This window comes from Thalassophryne amazonica, chromosome 18, assembly GCF_902500255.1.
Source record: "Thalassophryne amazonica chromosome 18, fThaAma1.1, whole genome shotgun sequence".
Classification (NCBI taxonomy): Eukaryota; Metazoa; Chordata; class Actinopteri; order Batrachoidiformes; family Batrachoididae; genus Thalassophryne; species Thalassophryne amazonica.
Window position 1 is genome coordinate 57553974 of NC_047120.1, and position 21283 is coordinate 57575256.

At 41.5% G+C, this 21283-nt stretch overlaps 1 protein-coding gene across 1 annotated transcript in view; it reads left to right on the forward strand.

Annotated features, from left to right (window-relative positions):
* Positions 1–21283, forward strand: part of ace (angiotensin I converting enzyme (peptidyl-dipeptidase A) 1) — a 66104-nt gene that overhangs the window by 32966 nt on the left and 11855 nt on the right. Inside the window, exons 16-23 of the mRNA XM_034193820.1 lie at positions 430–573; positions 2546–2737; positions 5316–5413; positions 5750–5922; positions 6021–6244; positions 12554–12698; positions 12786–12884; positions 17269–17391. Coding sequence (XP_034049711.1) covers positions 430–573; positions 2546–2737; positions 5316–5413; positions 5750–5922; positions 6021–6244; positions 12554–12698; positions 12786–12884; positions 17269–17391 — 1198 coding nt within the window. The remainder of the gene's footprint in view (positions 1–429; positions 574–2545; positions 2738–5315; positions 5414–5749; positions 5923–6020; positions 6245–12553; positions 12699–12785; positions 12885–17268; positions 17392–21283) is intronic.

The following is a 21283-nucleotide window of genomic DNA, read 5'->3' on the forward strand; positions in this document are numbered from 1 at the left end:
GCATTCAATAAAGACTGTAATTTTATTAAAAAAATAACAGAACAGTGCTGCAACAATGACGGAATTATCAAATGTGTACTGCAATGAGATTAAACATACCAGAACATATTTCTCAGTATTTTGCCAATAATTATTCTAAGGAAAGACTATGACTAAAGAAACAGATTATAGATTTATTACCTGTGATCATAATAAAGTATATTTTATTTAATAAATAATTTCATAAATACTATGACTAAACAGATGAAATGACATTATATATATATATATATTTTTTTTTTTTTCTCGACTACATTCGAGTGGATTTATCCATGAGGATTGTGCTAGGTGTGCAATAATTCTGATTAGTTTGTTTCATGTAAAACTTTTATTAACAGTGTCTGAGATGTTTAAAATGACTCTGTAGTAAAAGCAGTTGCTGTGTTTCAGATCTCCAGAAGATCATGGCTCAGTCCAGAGATTACGACGAACTGTTATTTGCTTGGAAAGGTTGGCGAGACTCTGCTGGCAAAGCTGTCCATCAGCATTACAAGAGATATGTCGAGCTAGCCAACATGGCTGCCACGCTCAACGGTAGGGCCTCAAGGGTCAATTTTCTCCATCTCTTTCATACAGTAGTGTTCAGAATAATAGTAGTGCTATGTGACTAAAGAGATAATCCAGGTTTTGAGTATATTTCTTATTGTTACATGGGAAACAAGGTACCAGTAGATTCAGTAGATTCTCACAAATCCAACAAGACCAAGCATTCATGATATGCACATTCTTAAGGCTATGAAATTGGGCTATTAGTAAAAAAAAAAAAAGTAGAAAAGGGGGTGTTCACAATAATGATAGTGTGGCATTCAGTCAGTGAGTTTGTCAATTTTTTGGAACAAACAGGTGTGAATCAGGTGTCCCCTATTTAAGGATGAAACCAGCACCTGTTGAACATACTTTTCTCTTTGAAAGCCTGAGGAAAATGGGACGTTCAAGACATTGTTCAGAAAAACAGCGTAGTTTGATTAAAAAGTTGATTGGAGAGGGGAAACCTTATATGCAGGTGCAAAAAAATTATAGGCTGTTCATCTACAATGATCTGCAATGCTTTAAAATGGACAAAAAAAAAAAACAAAACAAAAAAAAACAGAGACGTGTTTAGGAAAACGGAAAACAACCATCAAAATGAATAGAAGAATAACCAGAATGGCAAAGGCTCACCCACTGATCAGCTCCAGGATGAGCAAAGACAGTCTGGAGTTACCTGTAAGTGCTGTGACAGTTAGAAGACGCCTGTGTGAAGCTAATTTATTTGCAAGAATCCCCCACAAAGTCCCTCTGTTAAATAAAAGACATGTGCAGAAGAGGTTACAATTTTCCAAAGAACACATCAACTGACCTAAAGAGAAATGGAGGAATATTTTGTGGACTGATGAGAGTAAAATTGTTCTTTTTGGGTCCAAGGGCCGCAAACAGTTTGTGAGACGACCCCCAAACTCTGAATTCAAGCCACAGTTCACAGTGAAGACAGTGAAGCATGGTGGTGCAAGCATCATGATATGGGCATGTTTCTCCTACTATGGTGTCGGGCCTATATATCACATACCAGGTATCATGGACCAGTTTGGATATGTCAAAATACTTGAAGAGGTCATGTTGCCTTATGCTGAAGAGGACATGCCCTTGAAATGGGTGTTTCAACAAGACAATGACCCCAAGCACACTAGTAAACGAGCAAAATCTTGGTTCCAAAGCAACAAAATTAATGCCTCACAGATGTGAAGAAATCATGAAAAACTCTGGTTATACAACTAAATACTAGTTTAGTGATTCACAGGATTGCTAAAAAAGCAGTTTGAACATAATAGTTTTGAGTTTGTAGCATCAACAGCAGATGCTACTATTATTGTGAACACCCACTTTTCTACTTTTGTTTTACTTATAGCCCAATTTCATAGCCTTAAGAGTGTGCATATCATGAATGCTTGGTCTTGTTGGATTTGTGAGAATCTACTGAATCTACTGGTACCTTGTTTCCCATGTAACAATAATAAATATACTCAAAACCTGGATTAATCTTTTTAGTCACATAGCACTACTATTATTCTGAACACTACTGTATGTTCCTTGATCGCCTGTGCTTAAAGAATGGGAGCAAGTGGAGTGTGGATATTGGGGAACAATCTAATTTAATGAAAGCATCAGTTTAAATGAGTGCAACCAAATATTCCTTTTTCAGAAATATAAAAGCAGTGCATTTAACAATGGCGAGAGAATAATTTAATGACACCCAATGCTGCTATTAGTAAATGAGCTAATCTCGGCTGTATATGGAATCAAAACCCAGCTGGATATTTAGAATTTATATGATATTTTCGCAAGAATGCCATTTTATTAATGAGCTTGCTGACTTGCAAAACACAACAATAAACATTTCGGTTCAGTTATTAAAATTTATCTCACCTCTGAGTGTTTTTTTTTAGCAGACATACAAAAGGTCTATAAAACTCCAGTTTACCTGCACTGCAAATTCCGCTAGGAAAATATTTGTGTTTACCGTCCTCAGGCCATACTGACAATGGGGCTTTCTGGCGCTCCCTGTATGACACTCCGACATTGGAGCAGGACCTGGAGACTCTGTGGAAGGAGCTGGAGCCGCTCTACCTGAACCTGCACGCCTATGTCCGAAGAGGTCTCTACAAAAAGTACGGCGAAAAGTACATCAACCTAAAAGGACCTATTCCAGCTCACTTGCTAGGTATGTAAGTCCAGACGGGAATAACAGTGTGACACAAATATTGCACACTGCAGTTCTAACAGGTAAGGTCAGATCTGGGAGCATGTGATGGTTCCTCGCATTACTGCACCCGCTACACTACGGGACCACCATGGGTCCTGGATGGCAACCACCCAGGCAGACAATTCCAACACAAAGGTCAAAACTCTGAATTGTGTTGCAACAAACCTCATTACTAATTTGTCACTGGTTGTTGGTGAGCCAGGATTCACAGTCAGGACCTAAAGTATTTAGACAGCAATGCTGTAATTTTGCCTCTGCACACAACCGTCCTGTCTATGGCTGATGCTTAGACTCTGATACATGCATTTATCTCTTCTAGATTAGACTATTGAATGCTCTATTTTCTGGTTTACTGCAGTCCAGCATTAGGGGTCTTCAACTGGCTGAAAATGCTGCTGCCAGACTCTTGACACGAAGCAGAAAGTTTGATCACATTACGCCCGTTTTGGCTTCCCTTAACTGGCTTCCTGTCTCTGCGAGATCGGATTTAAAGGTTCTCTGACTGATCTATAAAAATGTTCACGGACTAGCACCTCCCTACCTGGCTGACCTGGTTAAGCCCTACGTACCGGCTCGGGTCCTGCGTTTGCAGGGTGCAGGACTTTTCTGTGTTCCTAGGGTGAATAAAAAGTCTACGGGTCACAGAGCTCTCTATCATGCCCCTGCTCTGTGGAACGATCTCCCTGCTCACATAAGACAGTCGGATTCTGTGGAGACTTTTAAATCAAGACTTTGTTTTCCCTGTTATATCGTTAGTATATTATGTTATGTGTTTTTTTTATTGTTTTTACTCTTTTATTATGTTTTTAATCTTTTAATTCATTTTGTTCTGTTTTTCCGAGTTGTTTTGTGTGATGTACCTTGAGGCGACCTTGTCGTGAGTTGGCGCTATATAAATGAATAAATTTGATTTGATTTTTGGAACCACAATGACGTTAAAATGAAATAATCACAATGTACTTCTATAGTGCAGACCTTTAGCTTTAACTAAAGGGATTTATCAAAAATATAACATTGTTTTAGGAATTACAGCCCGTTTTATACTACCATTTTCAGAGCATAGGATTTTTTTAAATTTATTTTTTATATCAATCTTCACTTTTACAGCCAGTTTGTTCTTGACAAGTTAGGGAACGGACACATAATCATTTACAAATCACTGAATATGTCTTGGAGCTCTTTTTTTTTTATCAATCATATGGGACTGTATGGTAAATGACCTTGCAAGAAGGAGCCCAGTAAAATCACCAGCGTAAAACTAACACTGACAGTGTACATATGGTACACGCCAGAGTGGGACCATATCTTCACTGTCAGTGTTAATTTAACACTGGTGATTTTACTGTGAGCCAAGTGGCCACCTATGACATCTGGAAAAGAAGCTTCTGTGGCTGTGATCAGAGAAACCTGTCTGTTGTGCCACCAATAGTCACAGCCTCATTTGGAGTGACACAGTGAATGATTTTCTTACAGGAAAACAGAACAAATCTCGGCTCAAGTCTATCATGTGCCTTCTGGCAAACTGGTGAGTTTCGGGGGAGGTGATGATCTAGTGGTTAAGGTGTTGGGCTTGAGACCAGAAGATCCTTGGTTGAAATCCCAGCGTGACTGGAAAATCACTAAGGGCCCTTGGGCAAGGCCTTTAATCCCCTATTGATCCCGATGTGTAATGAGCGCCTTGTATGGCAGCACCCTGACATCGGGGTGAATGTGAGGCATAATTGTAAAGCGTGTTGAGCGTCTGATGCAGATGGAAAAGCGCTATATAAATGCAGTCCAGTTACCATTTACCATTTGTACCTGAAAGCTCATGTCTTTTTTATTTTTTATTTTTAAGTCTCTGTGACACCCCACTATGAAACTGTTTAACCTGGTTGCGCAACAGACACAGAAGCCTTTAACTCCAGAGTTGTCTGGATGTCTTCCCTCACTTTTCTGATTGTACGGTCAGAGTTTTTGAGAACATTCTACTCCAGGCACATTTACCACACAGTACAACACTATTTGTGTTTCTTAATGATTGATGTAAATGAAGTCAAAGACATTTAGTGAGTTGTAAATGTTTATGTATCCATCCCCTGACTTGTTTAAAGAAAACTGGCTACCAAAGTGATGATTTCTATCAACAATTCGCCTCATATTTAGTTTGTCCAATGGCTCGTGGCTTCTGAAAATAATGGAAGTGTGTATCAAAAGTTCTGTAATACCTATATGATTAATGTAATGCTATATTTTTGTTAAAACCCTTGATTGAAAGCTACACATCTACACTACAAGCATGTCATGATTGTTTTACTTCCTCTCCACTGGGGTGGTGTAAAGAGGCAAAATTATAAGTCAGTGTCCAACTACTTTTGGACCTGACTGAAGGCAGGATTTAACTTGCTTTCAGAGGCGTGAAGTGTGACATTGGTTATAACAGCTCTGCGTGGTTTGGAATCACGCTCACAAAAACACAGACTGGGCGGATGATGCGTAATTTGGGAGACATTTGTTTCCCGTGGAAATCGGATAAATGCTGTTTTCTGTTTTTCAGGCAACATGTGGGCGCAGACGTGGTCTGGCATTATGGATTTGGTCATACCGTACCCAGACGCCACACAAGTCGACGCTACGCCAAACATGGTGAAACAGGTGATTGAACACTGCTCAGCCAGATGTTGCATAATGATCACCGTGTGTTTTCTTTGAGTAAAAACCAAACTTGTAGGAACACCAACGCTGAGGCTCAAACAAAACAAAGTTTAATCCACAGGATTGTGAACGCAAAAGCAATAAAAAGCTGCATCATAAACACGTCTGCACAATGCACGACTCCTCCGAGTACTAAATCTACTGCATTCTAAATAGTTTTGAGTGCATACTTCATCTCATCATTGCAGGATTTAGAATGCTGCACAATGGGCAATTGTTTTCTGTGGCATTTTCCAAATGTTCCATCTCTCTCACACTTTCACTTTCCTTATTCAGGGCTGGAATGCTACCAAAATGTTCCAGGAATCGGACAAATTTTTCACCTCTCTGGGGCTTTTGAAAATGCCCAAAGAGTTCTGGGAAAAATCAATGCTGGTGAAGCCTTCTGATGGACGCAAGGTGGTGTGCCACGCATCTGCATGGGACTTTTACAATCGGAAAGACTTCAGGTTGTTTCATTCTGCCGAACCAGACTTGATTAGTTGAGTTTTGACAATCCCATTATCTAATCAAACCTGATAATACATTGTCTTGTTTATGTCTCCAGGATCAAGCAGTGTACCGTGGTGACGATGGATGACCTCATCACTGTGCACCATGAGATGGGTCACGTCCAGTACTTCCTGCAGTATAAAGAACAGCCTGTGTCCTTCCGCGATGGAGCCAATCCTGGATTCCACGAAGCCATTGGGGATGTATTAGCCCTCTCTGTGTCTACACCCAAACATCTGCACAGCATTGGCCTCCTGGATAAAGTTGAGGACAATCATGGTGAGTGATAATGTGCACTGTATGATGCAGGCGCATAATGAAAGAACAATGTCACAATAGAGTCAGTTTCATAAACTCATTCACTCTCTAGCGCACTTTCATTTTTGCTAGGGATGCACCAATCCCGATACCAGTATCGGCCTGATCCCATATTCATTTACTCGTACTTGTAATCATAAAACGTCTCCGATACTATGTCACCTGATACGCCTTTACAGCAGCGTGATGTCAACCTCTCAATGTGGGATTTTCACGCACACGCGCCACAATATAAACTGCTACTTTATGCATACATTGTGAACACTGCGGCTAATTTACGGCTTTTTACAGGCTTTCATGTAATTTACCCATAAGTCTAAATACATCCGTCAGTGTTGTCCATTGATTGGCTGAAAGCTGCTGTCCATCATGCGGAGTAAATTCCCACAGAGTAAATAAAGTCTTACCCGTTTCAGTGGAATTAATCCTTGTACGATCCTGAAGAAAAATAATCCACGCAAAGCCTACTGAGTTTGGAAAACAACATCTGAAAATATTTTAATTCCTTGTGTGGCTGAAAAAAAAAGTTCCTCCGTGACTTCGGCACTTTGCTCCACAGTTCCTACGTCAGAACTCAGATATGGTTTCAGCGGCGGAGGTTGTCCATCAGGTTGGTGAGTTTCAGTGTTTGGTGTGGGTTTTCAGGCTGATGGGAGACCTGCTCGGTCTGCTACAGGTGTAATCCGTTTGCGGAATCTCTGTGGCGCTGCATTCTGACCCACCGCTCCTCCTCCACAAGCTGCAGTTTGGGCCAAAAGTTGAGTCAATGCTCCTCATTAACAGCTCAGTTACCACAGGCAACGGGCTATTCTGTCTGAACGCAAGGAAATTATCCCATGATCCACAAAGGAAAAAATACAATAATTTAACAATAATAATAATAATAATAATAATAATAATAATAAAATTACTCTGTTTTGCCTCCGTGTGTTGTGGAGATGCCGCACGACACAATGTGTGTGTGTGTGTGTGTGTGTGTGTGTGTGTGTGTGTGTGTGTGCACCTGTGCCCATGCCGTGCTCCTCCAATATTACATGTTCCACCTTTGGGGAAAAAAAACATTTATGGTTTGTATTTGTGTATGTTACCAGAACGTATTTAATTAAAAGTTAAAAAATAGCGTGGCGAGTGAAAGGCTGTTTAGCTCAGTGTCACACATTGTAGATAAAACAGAAACAGTATCACAGCTGATAACACAGAGAAGCTTCTTTTCATCAAAAAGAATCTGCACCTCACATTTTCAAAAAAAAGCTTTTAGTCCTCACAGACATAAATAAAGTTATTGATGGACAGTTTCAGTTCAGTTATTGATGTTGTATATTTTGTAGTGTTGAAGTCCACAGGTTACATTTCAGTGAGATGTCTGGCAGTGTCATGTTTGTTCAGAAACACACAATTAATGTTAAAGGACAATTTGTAGTAGTCATGATTTAAGTGAAATAAAAGTAAATAAAAACAAAGCTAATGATATTGGGAGCAGTTACAGCCAAAACGTAAGGAACAACTGATGAATAATGTAACAAATGTAACGTAATGTAACAAAATAAATAAATAAATAAATAAATAAAAATTGGAGAAGAATTAATTAAGTGAGGTCAGGTCAAGGACACTATAGAACTGTCTTAGGTTGCTGATTGCAACCATCCAGACAGACCACCAGTCCATCCCCACCTGTCTGAGGTGTTCAACTCTTCAGGGAAGTAAATGTGTTAATTACTGAAATCACCTGTTTTAGGTGGTGGGACTTTTACTCATTGAAGCCATTGTTTTCCACTTCTGCACAAAAACCAACTACGGGGCACTGTTGCTGCCTTCTCTGAAGGAGCTTTTGATGTTTTGTACTTCTTGAGTTCCTCATTTTATATTTACCAGAATATGTGCCACTCCCCCTCTAGCTGCCACCTTATCATGGTGGGGGAGTTTGCGTACCCGGATGATCCTAGGAGCTATGTTGTCGGGGGCTTTGTGCTCCCTGTAGGGTCTCCCAAGGCAAACAGGTCCTAGGTGACGGGTCAGACTAAGGGCAGTTCAGAACCTCCATGACCAGTAAAAGATCAAGGACCGAGACGTCGCCCGGTATGGTGGAGCCGGGGTCCCACCCTGGAGCCAGGCCTGGGGTTGGGGCTCACGCGTGAGCACCTGGTGGTCGGGCCTTAGCCCATGGGGCCCGGCCGGGCTCAGCCCGAAAGAGTGAAGTGGGCCCACCCTCCTGTGGGTTCACCACCTGCAGAGGGGGCCATGGGGGTCGGGTGCAGAGAGGATTGGGTAGCGGTCGAGGGCGGGTGGCCCGGTGGCCCGGTCCATGCTCACAGTCCCTGGCTGTTGGGACGTGGAATGTCACCTCGCTAGGGGGGAAGGAACCTGAGCTTGTGCGGGAGGTTGAGAGATACTGACTAGAGATAGTCGGGCTCACCTCCACGCACAGCTTGGACTCTGGTACCCAACTCCTGGAGAGGGGCTGGACGCTTAATTTTTCTGGCGTCACCCACGGGGAGAGGTGGGGAGCTGGGGTCGCATTGCTTATTGCTCCCCAGCTCAGTCGCCAAGTGTTGGAGTTCACTCCGGTGAACGAGAGGGTCGCGTCCCTACGCCTTTGGGTCGGGGACAGGTCTCTCACCGTTGTCTCAGCCTACGGGCCGAGCAGCAGTGCAGAGTACCCGACCTTCCTGGAGTCCCTGGGAGGGGTACTAGATAGCACTCCGACTGGGGACTCCATTGTTCTCCTGGGGGATTTCAACGCCCACGTGGGCAGCGACAGTGAGACCTGGAGGGGGGTGATTGGGAAGCACGGCCTCCCCGATCTGAACCTGAGTGGTGTTCAGTTGTTGGACTTCTGTGCTAGTCACAGTTTGTCCATCACGAACACCATGTTCGAGCACAAGGGTGTCCATAAGTGCACATGGCACCAGGAAACCCTGAGCCGGAGGTCGATGATCGACTTTGTAGTCGTATCATCTGACCTTCGGCCACGTGTCTTGGACACTCGAGTGAAGAGAGGGGCAGAGCTGTCGACTGATCACCACCTGGTGGTGAGTTGGATCCGCTGGGAGGGTAGGAAGCCGGTCAGACCCGGCAGGCCCAAACGTATTGTGAGGGTCTGCTGGGAATGACTGGCGGAACCCTCTGTCAGCGAGGTCTTCAACTCCCACCTCCGGGAGAGCTTCTCCCAGATCCCGGGGGAGGTTGGAGACATGGAGTCCAAGTGGACCATGTTCTCCACCTCCACTGTCGATGCGGCTGCTCGTAGCTGTGGTCGCAAGGTCTCTGGTGCCTGTTGCGGCGGCAATCCCCGAACCCGGTGGTGGACACCGGAAGTAAGGGATGCCGTCAAGCTGAAGAAGGAGTCCTACTTATCTTTGTTGGTAGGTGGGACCCCAGAGGCAGCTGACAGGTACCGGCAGGCCAAGCGTGCTGCAGCCCGTGCGGTCGCAGAGGCAAAAACTCGGGTCTGGGAGGAGTTTGGGGAGGCTATGGAGGAGGACTATTGGTCGGCCTCAAAGAGATTCTGGCAAACCGTCCGACACCTCGGGAGGCAGAAGCAGCTCTCCACCCGCGCTGACTGGGGATGTTGTCGGGTGGTGGAAGGAGTACTTCAAGGATCTCCTCAATCCCATTGTCACGTCTTCCAAAGAGGAAGCAGAGACTGGGGACTCAGAGGCAGACTCACCCAGGCCGAAGTCACCGAGGTGGTTAGAAAGCTCCTCGTGGCAAGACTCCTGGGGTGGATGAAATCCATCCTGAGTACCTTAAGTCTCTGGATGTTGTGGGGCTGTCTTAGCTGACACGCCTCTGCAACACTGCGTGGCGATTGGGAACAGTGCCTCTGGATTGGCAGACCGGGGTGGTGGTCCCTCTGTTTAAGAAGGGGGACCGGAGGGTGTGTTCCAACTATAGGGGGATCACACTCCTCAGCCTCCCCGGTAAGGTCTATTCCAGAGTACTGGAGAGGAGAATTCGACTGATGGTCGAACCTCGGATTCAGGAGGAGCAGTGTGGTTTTCGTCCTGGTCGCGGCACACTGGACCAGCTCTACACGCTCCATCGGGTGCTCGAGGGTTCATGGGAGTTTGCCCAACCAGTCCACATGTGTTTTGTGGATCTGGAGAAGGCGTTCGACCGTGTCCCTCGGGGCACCCTGTGGGGAGTGTTCCGGGAGTACGGGGTCCGTGGTCCTTTGTTAAGGGCTATCTGGTCCCTGTACGACCGCAGCAGGAGCTTGGTTTGCATTTCCGGTAGTAAGTCAAACCTGTTTCCAGTGCACGTTGGCCTCCGCTAGGGCTGCCCTTTGTCACCGGTTCTGTTCATTATTTTTATGGACAGAATTTCTAGGTGCAGCCAGGGTGTAGAGGGGGTCTGGTTTGGGAACCACAGAATCTCGTCTCTGCTGTTTGCGGACGATGTGGTTCTGTTGGCTTTGTCAGCCGAGTGTGAAGCGTCCGGGATGAAAATCAGCACCTCCAAATCCGAGGCCATGGTTCTCGACCGGAAAAAGGTGCTTTGCCCTCTCCAGGTTGGTGGAGTGTCCTTGCCTCAAGTGGAGGAGTTTAAGTATCTCGGGGTCTTGTTCACGACTGAGGGACGGATGGAGCGTGAGATCAATAGACGGATCGGTGCAGCATCTGCAGTGATGCGGTCGCTGTATTGGACCGTCGTGGTGAAGAGAGAGCTGAGTAGGGGGGCAAAGCTCTCGATTTACCGATCGATCTACATTCCGATCCTCACCTATGGTCATGAGATTTGGCTCATGACCGAAAGAACGAGATCGCGAGTACAAGCGGCCGAGATGAGTTTCCTCCGCAGGGTGGCTGGGCGCTCCCTTAGAGATAGGGTGAGGAGCTCGGTCACTCAGGAGGAGCTCGGAGTCGAGCCGCTGCTCCTCCATGTCGAAAGGAGTCAGTTGAGGTGGCTCGGGCATCTTTTCCGGATGCCCCCTGGGCATGTCCCACTGGGAGGAGGCCCCGGGGAAGACCCAGGACACGCTGGAGGGACTACATCTCTCCGCTGGCTTGGGAACGCCTTGGGGTTCCCCCAGAGGAGCTGGGGGAGGTGTGTGTGGATCGGGTGGTCTGGGCGGCTTTGCTTGAGCTACTGCCCCCGCGACCCGACTCCGGATAAAGCAGAAGAAAATGGATGGATGGATGGATGTGCCACTCCAAAGGCAGATGAATTGATTCTGCTGTTAGACAATGGGAAAAGCACCAAACCATTATTACACCATTGCTTATAAAATCTCACAGGAGTTCCAACTGGAATACATAACATAGAATAGAATAGACTAGAAAACACTACAGTGACACACTGATTAAATACGGTTGCATTGCGTAAAAACCAGCCCAGTCTCACGTTTTTTTGTTTGTTTGTTTGTTTGGTTATTTTTTTTTGTCCTCCTGTCACGAAATTTGAATCATATTGTGACAGGGTTTTTTTTAAACTCACTATTACTAACCCTACACCTACCCCTAACCCTAACCATAACACCCCCCCCCCCCCACCCCCACTGGACTTTTAATTATGTGTAGCCGTCACGGAATGAATTAGAATCAATCAGTTCATACTGCCATGCCGAAAATTTAGCACTTTTCGTGACAATACGACGAACCAATAGATTAATGTATATCTCGTGCTCTAAATCACGGAAATCTGTGAGACTGGGTTGGTAAAAACACTAGTTCTGCTGGTCCACTAGTGCTCTCTCCTGAGGCTACTTCAGCTGTGTTGTGATATTTGGGTTGCTAATTTCCCAAAAAGCACATGAATTCTATTTGACAATGAAAAAGCATCAAACCATTATTAGATTGCTGTGAATAAAAGCTGCTCAGAATTCCATCTGGAATTCCATCAAGAAATTGATTAAATATTGTGCTAATACGTCAACTTCTGGTAGAATTAGGAGAATACAAGTGAATGACAACATAAGAAAGAAATTCAAATGATCTTATAAGTACATGGAGGTTTTTCCATTATTTTCTCTTTAAATTCACGACATAGGAACATTACTACCGTTTAGTTTAGCATGAAATTTTCTTTTCCAAAGTTAATCTACGTTCTTCTGCTTTCTTACAGAAAACATCAAAGAAAATTAATCTTTGTTGCCTTTCTTTTCTCTTGTCTTTTTGTGCATTTTGCATTAAAATAACCCAAAGTTAAACATGAGCAATGAGATCACACAGTAGCATTTTGCAATACTTGGCTGAGGTTACATTTATAAAATAATCCCTGAGACCCTCAATCTCATGTTCTCTTTTATTCACCCCCCACCCCCCCTCGCAGAGAGTGATATCAACTTCCTGATGAGCATGGCCTTGGATAAAATTGCCTTCCTGCCTTTTGGTTACCTGATGGATCAGTGGAGATGGAAGGTATTTGATGGCCGCATTTCCACGTCAGAGTACAACAAGGAGTGGTGGAACCTCAGGTGAAAAAGTCAGCATTTGTACAACCGTTGTAAATCATTACCTCAGGATTGTGTACGTGATGGATGATCTTTCTCTCTTTGCTGCAGAATGAAGTATCAGGGACTGTGTCCACCTGTAACCCGCAGTGAAGATGATTTCGACCCGGGTGCAAAGTTCCACATTCCTGCAAATGTGCCTTACCTGAGGTAAACTGTCCTGATTAGACAGAACAAACAGATAAGATGACTGTTAGAACTCTCATCATCTCGGGATAGATAAGATAAATATGGTGACAAACAGCAGAATACTCGTATAAAGTGGAAGGTTAAAGGTGTAGTCCCTTTTGTTGGGCCATTTACAGTGAGGAAATAAGTATTTGAACACCCTGCGATTTTGCAAGTTCTCCCACTTAGAAATCATGGAGGGGTCTGAAATTTTCATCTTAGGTGCATGTCCACTGTGAGAGACATAATCTAAAAAAAAAAAAAAAAATCTGGAAATCACAGTGTATGATTTTTTAATAATTTATTTGTATGTTACTGCTGCAAATAAGTATTTGAACACCTGTGAAAATCAATGTTAATATTTGGTACAGTAGCCTTTGTTTGCAATTACAGAGGTCAAACGTTTCCTGTAGTTTTTCACCAGGTTTTCACACACTGCAGCAGGGATTTTGGTCCACTCCTCCATACAGATCTTCTCTAGATCTTTCAGGTCTGGAGTTTCAGCTCCCTCCAAAGAATTTCTATTGAGTTCAGGTCTGGACACTGGCCAGGCCACTCCAGGACCTTGAAATGCTTCTTACAGAGCCCCTCCTTAGTTGCCCTGGCTGTGTGTTAGGGTCATTGTCATGCTGGAAGACCCAGCCATGACCCATCTTCAATGCTCTTACTGAGGGAAGGAGGTTGTTTGCCAAAATCTCGCAATACATGACCCCATCCATCCTCCCTTCAATATGGTGCAGTCGTCCTGTCCCTTTTGCAGAAGAGCACCCCCAGAGTATGATGTTTCCACCCCCATGCTTCACAGTTGGGATGGTTTTCTTGGGGTTGTTCTCATCCTGTAAACATGGTAAGTGGAGATGATTCCAGAAAGCTCTATTCTGGTCTCATCTGACCACACGACCTTCTCCCATGACTCCTCTAGATCACCCAGATGGTCACTGGTGAACTTCAAACGGGCCTGGACATGTGCTGGCTTGAGCAGGGGGACCTCGCTGCCCTGCAGGATTTTAAACCATGACAGCATCATGTGTTACTAATGTAATCTTTGTGACTGTGGTCCCAGCTCTCTTCAGGTTATTGATCAGGTCCTCCTGTATACAACCCCTGGCAATAATTATGGAATCACCAGCCTCGGAGGATGTTCATTCAGTTGCTTAATTTTGTAGAAAAAAAGCAGATCACAGACATGACACAAAACTAAAGTCATTTCAAATGGCAACTTTCTGGCTTTAAGAAACACTATAAGAAATCAGGAAAAATAATTGTGGCAGTCAGTAACGGTTACTTAAATACAAACAACATGGGAAGGTTGTTAAAGGCAAACATACTGGTAGACCAAGGAAGACATCAAAGCGTCAAGACAGAAAACTTACAGCAATATGTCTCAAACATCGAAAATGCACAACAAAACAAATGAGGAACGAATGGGAGGAAACTGGAGTCAACGTCTGTGACCGAACTGTAAGAAACCGCCTAAAGGAAATGGGATTTACATACAGAAAAGCTAAACAAAACCCATCATTAACACCTAAACAGAAAAAAAACAAGGTTACAATGGGCTAAGGAAAAGCAATCGTGGACTGTGGATGACTGGATGAAAGTCACATTCAGTGATGAATCTTGAATCTGCATTGGGCAAGGTGATGATGCTGGAACTTTTGTTTGGTGCCGTTCCAATGAGATTTATAAAGATGACTGCCTGAAGAGAACATGTAAATTTCCACAGTCATTGATGATATGGGACTGCATGTCAGGTAAAGGCACTGGGGAGATGGCTGTCATTACATCATCAATAAATGCACAAGTTTACGTTGATATTTTGGACACTTTTCTTATCCCATCAATTGAAAGGATGTTTGGGGATGATTAAATCATTTTTCAAGATGATAATGCATCTTGCCATAGAGCAAAAACTGTGAAAACATTCCTTGCAAAAAGACACATGGGGTCAATGTCATGGCCTGCAAATAGTCCGGATCTTAATCCAATTGAAAATCTTTGGTGGAAGTTGAAGAAAATGGTCCATGACAAGGCTCCAACCTGCAAAGCTGATCTGGCAACAGCAATCAGAGAATGTTGGAGCCAGATTGATGAAGAGTTCTGTTTGTCACTCATTAAGTCCATGCCTCAGAGACTGCAAGCTGTTATAAAAGCCAGAGGTGGTGCAACAAAATACTAGTGATGTGTTGGAGCGTTCTTTTGTTTTTCATGATTCTATAATTTTTTCCTCAGAATTGAGTGATTCCATATTTTTTTTTCCCTCTGTTTGGTCTAAAAAAGTAACCGTTACTGACTGCCACAATTATTTTTCCTGATTTCTTATAGTGTTTCTTAAAGCCAGAAAGTTGCCATTTGAAATGACTTTAGTTTTGTGTCATGTCTGTGATCTGCTTTTTTTCTACAAAATTAAACAACTGAATGAACATCCTCTGAGGCCGGTGATTCCATAATTTTTGCCAGGGGTTGTAGTTCTGAGCTTTCTCAGATTCATCCTTACCCCACAAAGTGAGATCTTGCATGGAATCCCAGACTGAGGGAGATTGACAGTCATCTTGTGTTTCTTCCACTTTCTAATAAATAATCATAACAGTTGTTGTCTTCTACCAAGCTGCTTGCCTGTTGTCCTGTAGTCCATCCCAGCCTTGTGCAGATCTACAGTTTTGTCCCTGGTGTCCTCAGACAGTTCTTTGGTCTTGGCTATGGTGGACAGGTTGGAGTGTGATTGTTTGAGTGTGTGAACAGGTGTCTTTTATACAGGTAACAAGTTCAAACAGGTGCAATTAATACAGGTAAAGAGTGCAGAATAAGAGAGCTTCTTAAAGAAAAATTAACAGGTCTGTGTGAGCCAGAATTCTTGCTGGTTGGTAGGTGTTCAAATACTTATTTGCAGCAGTAACATACAAATAAATTATTAAAAAAATCATACATTGTGATTTCCGGATTTTTTTTTTTTTTTTTTTAGATTATGTCTCTCACAGTGGACATGCACCTAAGATGAAAATTTCAGACCCCTCCATGATTTTTAAGTGGGGGAACTTGCAAAACCTCAGAGTGTTCAAATACTTATTTTCCTCACTGTATTTGTAGAACTGGGTGGTTCCATCCAGGACCTAAAGCAGTTCTGTGATGTAGTGAATGGTACAACGCATGGTCCCAGTTTGCACAGTTGTAAATGGTTCAAAGCATATGCTGCATTCATTGGAAACTGGGAAGACTTGGAATTTCTGCTCTTCAACTATGATCAAATCAAATCAATTTTATTTATATAGCGCCAAATCACAAACAAACATAGTTGCCTTGGGGCAACTATGATAAACATATGTGTAGAGTCTATTAAAACCATGACAAAATGTTAACCTTCCAACCGATTCATTTTGGCCAACCAAGTCCAAATATTTGAACTCTAACATTAGTATTTGCAATTGACCCATTAGCCCTGTGTTGGTGATGTCTCACCTGCCCAGCAGAATGTTCAATTACACTGGTCAACAACAACAACAAAAATAATAATAATAAATAATAATAATGTTTTTTTTTCTTGCATGGACTTTGAGAACTGATTTAGGGTAATTGTGGGGTGTTGAATCTGAATCTGAGCTCAGATTTCCTCTATCACATCACTTTTTTTTGCAATCTGCATGTTCTGTATTGATGGTTTACGCAAAAGTTGCTCCTTCACTCAAGTTTGATGCCACTAATTCTGCACAAAAGCACCTTCAAATGCATAGTTTTTAAACCAGGTTCATGAAATGTGAACAAGAGCCGTCATATCATTTATGGTGCTGAAGAGGCGTGTGACACTGCAGCTTTTGCTTCAATGTTTTATATCAGAAATATGTTTTCATATCTCAAAAATGCGATGTGATTGCCGAAATCTAACACCAGATTTGGATTCAGCACTCTCAAATGGCCCCAAATCCATAAAATAACTCCATGCAAGAAAAATCGTGTTCACCAGTGTTGTAATATCTCCATATCATGAGTTCTTCCCAGGGGGATCTTTGTTTGGCTGTGTTTGTTCTGCTTTCAATTTTTGGCATTTAAATCCCCTCCAATCACAAGTGACATCTTACCAAAGGGCCATTCAAGATTTAAGGGTTGGAGCCCCCGCTCTGTTTTAACCCACATGGGTAAAATCCTAAATTATTTGTTATTAAGATGAATTTCGATCATTTTGTGATATAAGATTATGAATCCTTTATTTGAATACCAAGGAACAAAATGATCATTGGCACAGAATAAGTTTACTTTATGACTTAAAGCATTTTAAAAAATTCTAAAGGGATATTGTTTTGAGCTGAAAACATTTTTTTTTGTTCCTGGTGTCAAAGCACATATCTGAATGTGTTTAATAATCTTTCATCAGGTACTTTGTCAGCTTCATCATCCAGTTTCAGTTCCACAAAGCTCTTTGTGACGCTGCCAAACACACGGGGCCGCTGCATAAGTGTGATATTTACCAGTCCAAAGAGGCTGGAAAGCTGCTGGGGTAAGTGTGCACAGCCTGCAAATCCCAGGTCACAGCTACTTCTACACACGCACAATTCAACAAACTGAGAATGAGCTATGCAACTTGCACGGCCACCCAGACATTCCACACTGAAATGCTTTTAAATGATGGCAAAGACGGATGTGCAACAACAAAAACCTGTGAGAAAAACCTTCCTGCAGGTAATGCAAAATGTAGTTTTAATAAAATGCTTCAGCTGTTAATCTTGTTTGATCAACTGCTCCTTTGCATTGATATATATATATATATATATATATATATATATATACACACACACACACACACACACACACACACACACACACACACACACACACACACACACACACACACACACACACAGTGGTGGGCACAGTTCCGCTAATCCGCTAACTGCTAATTAGCAAAGCTAACTTTTTTGTTAGCAGATTACCTTTTCAGATAACTTTGAGAACTATCAGTGGACCAATTAGCTTCCGTTAAATTTAGTTTGACTAACATTCAGTCAGCTAACATTTTTTTTTCTTTTTTTGCCAGCATACTGAGTAAAGCTAAAAACATTTGTAAACCCTAAAATCACCAGTGTTGCCACAGTTACTTTGAAAAAGTAATCCAATTACTGATTACTCCTTGAAAAGGTAACTTAGTTACTCAATTGTAAAAGTAACTAAGTTAGATTACTAGTTACTTTTTTAGTTACTTTCCCCAGCTGCCGACAACAACCCTCTGACAATGATACCAGTTTTGTCAAAACTCACTTTATAGTCACCCTTTCTTAACTTCAATGAAAAGAAATACTTGTTTTATAAAAAGTAAAATAAAGACCTCTTTCTTGATCTCATATTTAACTGTTGACAGCACTGTAACAGTAAAACCTGCAATTTCTAGCCTACACTGTTTATAAATGTAACTATTAAATTCTTTCTAACATTTTTCTAACATTTAAATTCTCTCTAAACATTTTACTTGTCGAAATTATTATTATTATAAGTAGTATTAGTAGTTGTAGTAAAAAAAAGGCTTCAAAACTGGACATTTAATCTAGGTGTGTCGTGGGGGGGCACATCCCTGCCCCATGCCTCCCATTCCATCTGGATTCGCCCCTGCTTTGGTGTCTGAGCACAAAGAATGGATAACATTTATTTATGCAGAAAACATGACCAGATTTACAGGTAAGAAAGTTTTATTGCGTTTTCACATCATGTGCTCCTCAGAAAGAGAGTTTAGGTGCATTTGAGTGGAAAATAGTTGTTGACACGTCGCAGAGGATCAGCTGTTTTTAACGAGCAAATACGGAGCGGTTCAGCTCAGAATTCTAAATAAAGGAGAAAAAAAGCATAAAATAATCGGTGAGGACGAGTCGGAGCTGCTGCAGAAAACCGCGGATGAAAAGTTCACAGCTCGCTTAAAGTGGGCAGTTCAGTCTAACCTCGACCCCTGCCCACGGACCAAGTTTAATGCTGCTATCGACCCACAATACAAAAAAAAAAAAAAAAAAAAGAAATAGTAACGCACAGTGACTTGGAGAAGTAACTTTAATCTGATCACTGATTTGGAAAGATTAATGCGTTAGATTACTTGTTACTAAAAAAACGTGGTCAGATTAGAGTAACGCGTTACTAAGTAACGCGTTATCGGCATCACTGAAAATCACAGGTGTTAGTTCCTGTCTGTTGCGTGTTTTACAATAGTCAGACTGCTGTGAGGAGCTCAGTCCTCCCACAGCAGAAGGGGCAGGCAGACTGCCGGCTGCTGTTGCCAGAAAAAAAAAAAAAAAAAAGGTGTCATTTACTTTCCACATATGTGGCAGGAGACATGAAAAGCAAGGCACTTTTCACACATGGTTTAATTTATAAACAGAACTATTTCCAGACAGTTTATCGACATAAGCGGCAACTCGATCATTTTTACAAAGTGAAAATATCGCACATATCTTTTAAAGTAATGCGCTAATTCTGAAGGTTTGACCGTTAACAGTCACATGCACCAAAAGGCATTATGGGAAAGGAGGCAAATCTGTTGACCCCCAAAACGTGAATCAGCTGCAAATCGTGAATCCGCAAACCGTTAATTGCAAAATGTGAATACTGAAAAAATATCTCCCACAACGTGAAAGCAAGTCTCACAAAATGTGAACGGGGGTCTCGCAAAATGTGAATATAATTCATAATATAATTCCAAACTGAGTGCTGTAGTATATCCAGCAGGACTCTACTAATGTGTTCAATGAATTTGGTGACACCACACCTGAATTTATTGAATATTTTTCTGGTGTCTTGTTTCTCTGCTGTCTGCCTGTTCAGATTAATGTTATTTTTCCAGCTCAGAGGATGGTTCATATGGATAAAAATAAGGTTGTAGCTCATTGTCTACCTTCCTGGGGTTAGAAACTAGTGTTGTTTGTTTTTATGCAACGTTTCTCTTAAGATTGTTGAGCTGTTTACCGGAGGGTGATGTTTCTGTCCACTGAGTTTGACAGGTGGACTGTCCCAGTCAAATTCCTCACCTAACACCGTCCCTGGAGTGGCACACACCCAGCAGGACCGGGCACTTGACACCATAGAGAGCTGTTCGGATAACCTCCTCAGGCTGTAGTGACCCTCGCAAAAAAAAAAAAAAAAATCACTTTTGCGGTGATAGGGTATGCGATCAAGATTTCCTACAGTGATTGAACTGGTCGCTATTCATTGTGAATCACACTTTACAAACAGAATTTTCAGTTTTGCAAATGCCTTTTTTTTTTTTTTTTTTTACAAATTACATATATACAAATACACATTTATTGTAAATGTGTAAATATTTACAATATGGTCTATTGTATAGTTACCTAATATATACATATAAGAAAAATAGCAAAATAGAAAACAAATATTCTTGCCAATGGCTTTTTTTGATACTATGTAATATCATATTTACAGTACATACATAGTATATAGATATAATGCAGATATTTTAAATATATTTTGATACTGTTGCATTGCTACTTGCATTTTCTTCATTGTTTTCAGATCTTATGAGAGACACAAGCCAAAAAGAAACAAACAAACACCCCCCCCCCCCCCCCCCCACCAAAAAAACCCAAAAACAATGCCTTAAAACTCCTCACCTTAAAGGACAAGAACACTTTTTTTAAACAGTTGTATTCATATACTCAACCCTATGATTACTACATAACTATGTAACCAAAAATAACACTGAAGGACATTAATATTAAATTAATAATTAATTAATAATTACTATAAATAGATTAATAATAAATAATAAATTAATAATAAATAGTTATGGTTTATTAACATTGTACAATTCATTGATTGTCCCATATTTAACTTACTGTGTAGAAATCTGGGGATCAACATATACAACCTATATACAACCTTTATTTATTTTGCAGAAAAGAGCTTTAAAAGTGATTAGTAACAGTGGTTTTAGAGATTCATCTAATCCATTGTTTATTAAGTATAGGGTACTTAAATTTCATGATTTAGTTGATTTGAAAATATTACAAACGATGTACCAAGTTAATAAAAATACTTTACCAACAAACATTCAAAATATGTTTGAAAAAAGAGTAAGTAGTTATAAATTGAAAGGAATAGAAGTCTTTAAAAAACCAAGATTTAGAACCAAAGTAAAGGAAAGGAGTATTGCAGTAAATGGTGTCAAATTATGGAACAATCTTAATAAAGAAATTAAAGAATTAAGGTCGCTTAAATTATTTAAAAAACATATTAAATTAGATGTATTAAGTATGAAACTATGAAGTAAGTCAGTGGGCTGCAAGAAAGTCAAAAAAAAAAAAGTAAACTGTTAATAATGTTTGGAGTGTCTTAAGTTTAAATGTAACCTGTCAGTGATGTAATCTATTAATTAATGGTCATAATTATGAAATGGG